The sequence below is a fragment of the Coffea arabica genome, chromosome 6c (genome assembly GCF_036785885.1).
Source record: "Coffea arabica cultivar ET-39 chromosome 6c, Coffea Arabica ET-39 HiFi, whole genome shotgun sequence".
NCBI lineage: Eukaryota > Viridiplantae > Streptophyta > Magnoliopsida > Gentianales > Rubiaceae > Coffea > Coffea arabica.
Genome location: NC_092320.1, coordinates 27,753,203 through 27,761,809, shown reverse-complemented (window position 1 = coordinate 27,761,809; position 8,607 = coordinate 27,753,203). Strand labels below are relative to the sequence as shown.

At 36.9% G+C, this 8,607-nt stretch overlaps 2 protein-coding genes across 2 annotated transcripts; one reads left to right on the top strand and one right to left on the bottom strand.

The window, feature by feature from the left end:
• Nucleotides 1-5,231: 5,231 nt before the first annotated feature.
• Nucleotides 5,232-6,518, bottom strand: LOC113693539 (uncharacterized). The gene has a single exon (XM_027212079.1). The coding sequence runs from the start codon at nt 6,516-6,518 to the stop codon at nt 5,232-5,234; it is 1,287 nt and encodes a 428-aa protein (XP_027067880.1).
• Nucleotides 6,519-6,838: 320 nt separating this feature from the next.
• On the top strand, nt 6,839-7,433 carry LOC113693540 (small ribosomal subunit protein eS4-like). Its single transcript, XM_027212080.2, has 2 exons — nt 6,839-6,873; nt 6,974-7,433. The coding sequence occupies exons 1-2, from the start codon at nt 6,839-6,841 to the stop codon at nt 7,431-7,433; spliced, it is 495 nt and encodes a 164-aa protein (XP_027067881.1).
• The last annotated feature ends 1,174 nt before the right edge of the window (nt 7,434-8,607 follow it).

Below are 8,607 nucleotides of genomic sequence, written 5' to 3'. Positions count from 1 at the left end.
AATATGCCTGCAGCTAATGTATTTAATTCTGGGATTAAACACCGTATCATATTCATTAATCAATACCAACGTTATTGTTCCATAAGTTTAAAGTTCTTCTAGATTTGTCCAAGCAGTAGCTTTAAATCATCAGTAAGTCATGCAAACGTGTCAAGCTACATATGCGGCTGCAGAATTGACAGAGAATTATGATTTATGAATGTTCTACTCAAACTCTTGCCATGCGAGGGGGCGAAAAACACAAAATTGCAATTCGGACAACTCCGGCAAAAATAAAAATGAAAACAAACATGTGAAATAAAGTTACAATTCGCCCGCATTAAGTGCAAATAGATGCAGAAATATGCTACCGCAGGCTTGGTGTAACAGCAAATTAAACAAATTCCAGTAGATCCAGTGAAAATGAAAAAAGCAACGAAATGTCTTCATAGCAGAGATAATATTGATATTAACACAATAAATTTAAGGGAAAATAAAGGAGGAGGGGGAAGAAAGAACTGATAAACAAAAGTAGTACCAGTTGGACAAAATTTTAAGGACGAAATCTGAATTTATTTTTTATCTGGATTGTAAGTTTTATGTTACGCCATTAAATGGTGCATAGAAGACCTTGAAAGCAAGCTGTAAGTTTTATCTGGATTGTAAGTTTTATGTTACGCCATTCTAAACTTCTTTGTTTTAATATGTAGATGTCAAAAGACAGCAACATTGCAATTTAGGCGACAAAAGCAAAACAATCTCTAATTGCTAAATAAACAACAAAAGTAACAAGCATTCACTAATATCCTCAGTCTTGATATTACAAGTTAATATTGTACCCTATCAATAACTAATTTTCAATAACTTATGTTAACTTTAAACCATAGCAGCCATTATATCTATTTAGACAAGTATATATAGTTTAGAATTGCTTACCAAGCAGTACGTTCAGATGTGCCTTCATCAACTTGCTTGTTGGCTTGCAGCTGTGCTTTCAAAGATTTAAGGAGATCTTGCATTTCACTTTGTTGGTTCTGCATTTCACTTTGCTGGTTCACAAGCTTCTCCATAAGTTGTTGTTGAGATTGGACTGTTATTTCCAACTCAGCTGAGCGCTTCTCTGCTTGTTCTGCTCTTTTCTTGAAATCATCTATCTCTGCGAGCTTTTGGGCAATTATTCCAGCTTTGGAGGGACCATGGCCATGTACATATCCGGTTACACGTCCAGTTACTTCAATGGAAATGTCTTCTTCAGTCCTATTTGCACCACTGGATTCAGATTCCAACTTTTTCTCCTTCATCATGCTCTGTCACAAAGGTAAATTCTGAAGTTAGACGTTGATAAGACTTGTACAACAATATTAGATTACCAATTCCATTTTTCTTACTAAGTTCATAGCAAATGTTTCGTCAACCATTGCATTCTTCTTCTTGCTGTAGTGGGTGATATCATAAAGTTCTATTGGTCCAACTTCCCTCCCCTCTTGTGCTTCCTGTTACATTAAAAAGTTAAATAACCTGTCCAAGCAATCCAAAAGACATGTCTTCAAGATAATCAATTACCCGGTCAGCTTTATGACGAAGAAAGGATTTTGTTCCAGCTGTATGAGCAGTTTTTTGCTTTGATCTATTGATCTTGTTCCTCTCACTTATTTTCTGCACTTATCAAGTTCAGCCGTGATCAAAATTTCACACGAAAAAAACATGGAGAAGCTCAAAAGTAAATGATCAAAAGTCGGACTCTATACCATACAATTTAGACTACAGAAATAGTCACAAAGGTAAATCCAATCAGATTCTTGAACATATTGTGGACGATTTGCAAGTGCTTCCTCTTTTGTACTAAATTTCTTGAAAATCATGTGAAAATTGTATCATCGACTTCTGTACTGTATATTTAACTGCTTAAGAAGTGCTGGCTTAACATGTTCTCCTTCATCATAAGCAAAACTATTCTGAAATATGAGTGAAAAATTCTATAAATGTCAGAAAAAGTGCATAAATGACATGTTGCAAAACTATTTGTACCCAAGTCAAGAAGAAAAACAAGCCTTCAAACCAATTTCACTTACATTAACAAGTTTTAGCATTCCTTCTCTATCAGATTCTTGGAATTTGGACCATTTTTCTGCTTTCCATTTGCCATATTTGCGAATGACACAACTTGCCTCTGAGATATATTGTTGTGCCCCTTCTCCAATTACTCTTCCACTAACTTCAGAGACCTGGACTTTTACCTTTTTGCCGGCCTTCTTTTCCCTGGACAGTGCAATATTGTGAGTATATCCTCTTTTCCTAGTTACATTGATGCCATCTACCAAAACATAGTACACAGTTAAATGGATGTGAGTGGAAAAATCTGACATGAAAGTAGCTGTGTAATATAAATTACAAGTAAATCTTATATACCAGTATCATTCTGTTGAACATCCTCGCTCTCATTATTCTGGTCACTTCCACAACCAATGGACTGGTTAGATCCGACTTGTACTGAAGATGGAGTAGTATCTTGCTGTTGAACAGATGTGGGAGTTGTCAACTCATGTCTTGATGATCTTGTAGCAATTTTGCGACCATTTGAGGTAGTAGGACCCTAAAATCCAGCCAACTACACATTAGAAAGTGATTTTTCGAATATTGCCAGCTACCAAAAGTAAGAACTAACCTCAGTCTCATCAAATAGGCGAATTTGAACTGACTTTCTAGATAGGCTGAATTCAGCACCATTATTGGCATTGCTAGCCAGACTACCTTTTGGGACACCAACTTGCTACAGTGAAGTAAGAAATACACAGCAGGGCAGATGCTTAATTGGTTAGAACCAATGGTATAAAGAAGTGAAGGTACAAGTACATAGTTGAGTCAATTTTCCTTACTTGTTCACCTATTTTTTCTCTAGCTTCTGCTGCATTAGGCATTTCAGCACCTCGAGTTGGTCGCATAGGACATTTTCCTTTCTTCCCTGGTCCAGCCATGTAACTACATCGAAGAAAAAAATATCAGTCAGCGATGCATTTAGACTATGTCTAGAAAGCCATGGCATGGTACAATTACCAGCAATCAAAGGAGGAACTTAATTAATATGCCTTGTATTTTACAATAGATATTGCAAATTAGAAGTTAAGAGTGACTAAAAATAATTCAAGATAAGAAATACACTTGATATGAATCAAAAGTTACATGGTAACTATAAATAGAAACTGAAAATGTTATTTACAACATCGTTTAGTCAGACTCATAGTCATCACTTTCCACAAATTTTTCACTTTCATCTTCACTCCAGCTCAATTGCTGAATCTCATCATCGTCAACAAAAAAATCATCCATTTTCCTGGCACGTTTAGCCGAAGAATCAGAATTTAGGATGCCAGTTTCTATAGCTTCATCAGCTAGCATATCGCCTCTTCTCAAGTTAGACAAATCGACATTCTCTTGAACCCCAATTAGGTCTTCAAGATAATCTTCTTGATAAGCCTCTTCCTCTTCACATGATTTATCTTCATCCTTTTCAACTACAGCATATGATGAACGAGGACAGACTGACTCGATAACATGCCAATCACCTCCAAGCCTCATATCCTTTACATAAAAGACCTGTTCAGCTTGGGAAGCGAATACAAATGGCTGGTCTATATACCATTTTTTTGACAAATTGATGCTGCTTAGATTACTCTGTTTGTCTATTTTAAGACATGAGCTATTTTTTAAGTCCCACCAATCACACTTGAATAGAACTACTCGGCTTTGACTAAAGGAGTATTCAACCTCTAAGATATCTGTAATAGCACCATAGAAGTTTATTTCTACATCAGCATGCTCACCCTTCACCATAATGCCACTATTCTGGGTTTTTCTGTCTACCTCACGTGTTTTGGTATGAAATCTAAATCCATTGACATTACAACCAGGATATTTGATCACTCTAAAATCCAGTCCTTTGGCCAAAGACAACAATTCATCACAGCATCTGCCTTGTGTATGCATGTAAGTGACCTATACAACCCAAATAAGAAATTAGCATGATTGAATAGAATAACAACTATATAAATACCATAAGTTTCCTAGTAGTTTGTTCCATACTTACACGCTTTTCAAACCACTTTGGAAACTCTAAATCGTGCATCTGCTCTACATTCGACACATTTTGCTGCTGAAGCAATTCTTTGTGCATCCTATACAATAGTATTATTAGTTATCTATGTGCTACGGTTAGTGCTATAATTGACTAAACATATAACACTTCTCATATGTATAAGGTAATAAATTTATTACCTTATGTAATCATCAATTTCTTCACAATTTTTCAAGATGAATAAATGTATTTTCATCAACTCTGATTCACTTAAGCAACAAAATGTTGCTGCCCCAAAAGGCCGAGCCATTCCAGAAAAAATAGACAAATTTCCAGCAGCCTCAAAGCATTCTGTGTTTTTTTCTGGTTCATTAAATATTGTAGGAACATTGTGCAAGTACCTAGAAATGAATGTTCGACATTCATCATCCAAGTAACGCTCAACAATGCATCCTTCTGGTCGAGCTCTGTTGTGCACATAACCTTTGTATTGATCCATTTTTCTGTGTCACAAAAATGCAGCCATAAGATGTCATAGCAGTAGGACCCTATGAAGCAACATAAGATTCAGTCTTAAAATAGCCTTTACACTACCTCTCGAATGGGAACATCCACCGGTATTGTGCTGGGCCAGCAAGTTTTGCTTCAGCAGGTAAATGGACCATTAAATGGACCATTACATCGAAGAAATTTAGAGGGAAAATTTTTTCAAGTTTGCAGAGTATTACAACAATGTTTTTCTCCTGTGCATCTAACTCATCTACGTAAAGAGTCCTGGAACAAATTTTCCTAAAAAAATTGCTTAGTTCTACCAAAGTTTGGGAAACATCCTTTGACAGCATGCCTCTAATTGCTAATGGAAGTAGACGTTGCAAGAATACATGATAATCATGACTCTTCATCCCTGAAATTTGGCACTCATTTGGCTTAACACAACGAGATATGTTTGAGGCAAATCCATCGAGGAACTTGAGTGAGCTCAAAAAGTGGCATAGTTTTTGTTTTTCGCTACGGGAAAGAGTGTAGCATGCAGCAGGCATCACCTTTGAATCCCCTCGAGTTTAAAGATGCAATTCGTCCCTCAATCTCATTTCCTTCAAATCCTCTCTAGCTTGCCAAGTGTCCCTATTTTTGTGTCCCGTACCCATTATTGTACTCAACAAAATTTCACACACATTCTTCACACTGACAAATAGGCATATGCTAGAAAATCACTTATAATCCACAATAGAGCGGCCCGTAACATAAATGTTTCTCCCACGGCTGCATCATAAGTCTCAAAGCCAGTGTCAAAAAACTCTTTCAACTCATCAATTAGAGGCCTAAAAATTATATCCATAGCATTTCCTATGCACTTAGGACCTGGAATAATCATTGATAACAGGAAAAAAGGGTCCTTTAAGCATTTCCAAGGTGGTAGATTGTAAGGAACAAGGATTACAGGCCATATACTATATGCATTATTCATGTTTCCATAGGGATTGAAACCATCAGTTGAAAGCCCCAACCTAACACTACGAGGATCTTTGGCAAAAGATGGGTGAGTGTTATCAAACTCCTTCCAAGCTATTGAGTCAGCAGGGTGTGTCATTGTGTTTTCCTTGGGAACGCGTCTCTCTTTATGCCACCTCATATCTTGAGCTATCTCCTTGTTTATGAATAGTCTTTGCAACCTTGATTTTAAGGGGAAATAGCCTAGCACTTTTCTAGGAATTTTAGAACTCGAGGATTTATAACGAGGCGCTTTACATTTTTCATTTGGGCAGTGATCGAGGCTTTCATTTTCTTTCCAATAAAGTGCACAATCATTTTCACATGCATGTATTTTTTCACACTTGAGTCCTAGCTCATGAATTAAATTTTTTGCATCATAGTATGAGCTAGGAATTGATGCCATGGGAAAGACTTGAATGAGGAATTTCAGTAGCATATCGATGGATTTGCAAGTCCACCGATTCATAGTTTTCAAATGAAGGATATGGACAACAAAGGAAAGTTTTGAGTACTTATCACAACCCGGGTAGAGACTTTTTTCAGCTTCAGATAATAATCTAAGAAACTTACTTGCTTCCCCCTCTTGCTTATTTGGTATATCCCTATTATGTTCCCCCGAATTTCTCCAATTCTCACCAAAGTTTGCAGTACCAACGTCATTTAACATTTCTTGAATATCATCTGACTCACTGTTTTCTTCATCTAAAACTATGTTATCATCTTCATCCTCATCAGAATCCTCAAACCTTTCACCATGATATACCCACCTAGTATAGCTCTCAACAATTCCCCCACACAAATGACTTTTCATGACCTCCATAGTTTGATCCTCAAAGTTGTTGCACCCTTTACATGGACAAGGGAGCTTATATGTGGGATCCTTGCCTAAATAAGCGAACTCAATGAATTCTTTCACTCCTGCCAAATATCTAGGATGCAAGTAATCTTTAATTGTCATCCAACTCCTATCCATGTTTTTTCAAAAGCACCGTTGATCCTAACACAAAAAAATATGCAACCATGATATTACAACAACACATATAATAAATATAGGAAATTAATCTTCCCATACAACAATAATAAAAATTAAACAAAATACAACACAGCTATTACTAAATTCAAACATGTCACAATGTAAGCATGTGAGAAGGCTGTGTGCAATGCAAAACACAATGTAAGGCAGATAGGAATTAAAATAAGACTGTGTGCAATGCAAGACACAAACTCGTCCTACAAGCTGAATAAGACTGTGTGCAATGCTTTTGGTCAACTTTAACCAAAAGCAAATTTAAGATGGTAACCTTGACTGAAATTAATTCTGGAGTCTTGTGAGATTTTCTTGGCAAGCACTACTGTATCCCGGGCCACACAAACACACAAACAATCAGCTTAGTTAGCAACATAGCCAGGGCCAGCTAATCAAACCAGAAGTTTCAGGGATGAGAAGGCAAAGTTTAAGCTGTGTAAGGTTCGATCAGTACAGTTTGGACAGAAGGGCATTCCATACCTGAATACCTATGATGGTCGTACCATTCGTTACCCAGACCCACTCATCAAGGCCAATGACACCATCAAACTTGACCTGGAGAACAACAAGATTACTGAATTCATCAAGTTTGATGTTGGGAATGTTGTCATGGTGACTGGGGGAAGGAACAGAGGTTGGGTTGGAGTAATCAAGAATAGAGAGAAACATAAGGGAAGCTTTGAGACCATCCATGTCCAAGATGCCACAAGTCACGAGTTTGCTACTCGTCTTGGTAATGTCTTCATCATTGGAAAAGGTGCAAAGCCCTGGGTGTCTCTTCCAAAGGGCAAAGGTATCAAGTTGTCAGTTATAGAGGAACAAAGGAAAAGGGTTGCTGCCCAGGCGGCTACTACTGCCTAATTTTTCTACTATTAGCGTCTTTGGGAGGGTAACATTTTACTTGCAAAACTAGTATTAAGATGTTGCAATTTTTGAGTTGGGTTTAATGTTTTATTTGTCTTGTTTAGTTACAGTTTTGGACATTAAATATTTGTGTTGGCGCGGTGATTGTACTGCTATCTAGAACCCTACAGTTACAGGTTTAAAAAAAATACATATAGATATATGACTGGTTTCTGATAATGTGCCGCCATTGATGTTCTTTTGTATGTATATTAATTAGCAGTATTCTGTGCCACAAGCAAACAAGGATTATGTGCCCCTACAGTGTTCAACTTTCACTCATTCTCACTTTTTAGTTAAGTTTATCAGAATCTGTCCAACTAAGTAACAAAACCTGGTTAATGGATGGATAAGCATCGAACTTAGTCCAGCTTAGCCTGTCAGATGCTGTCTTAATTTGCTTAATGACTCTGGCAGAGAATCAACACTGGATTTTTTTGTTTTTTTGGTTAGAGGGTACTACGACCAACAAACTCGAATCAAATAGGTTTCCCTCCCCAGTAAACAGTTATTCCAGCCCCATAAACCCTTTTTTTTTTCTCTTAAGACTCAATCCTGTCGCTCTAAGGACTCCTCTAAATTCAAACTGCTTCAGCTCTTATCACTCATTAGGTGTTCAAGTCAAACATACAAACTCCAAAAGCTAAATGAATAACACAAAACAATGAAACAAAACTAAAAAGTGAAGAAGGAATAAAAATGAAAAAGCACTACCAACATGATGTGCGGGCACTCTACTTTTCAACATCAGTCAGATTGTTTACATCCAAGCGAAAGCTCATTAATTACAGCATTCGTTAACAGATTTTATAGGTAAAATCAAGTTTCATCTTTTGAGCAAATACAGTAGCAGTAGTAATGCTAAGTTCCATACATTCAACAAATTCTTCAAACTGAAATTCTTAATGGTGCCAAAAAAACAATGATCTTAAAAAGTCCCTCAGGGTCAGAATTTAGGTAATGAAAATACAAGATTGCATTTGCCTTCCGCGGCCTATTACGAACCCATACATACCCACAATCCAATCCCACTAAAGCCTTTTATCTTGTACAAGAAAATGTTGACCAAAAATTAATAAGGGTAAAACCCACAAGTAATCATATTCCAAAAGGAGGAGATGCCGCCATCCAT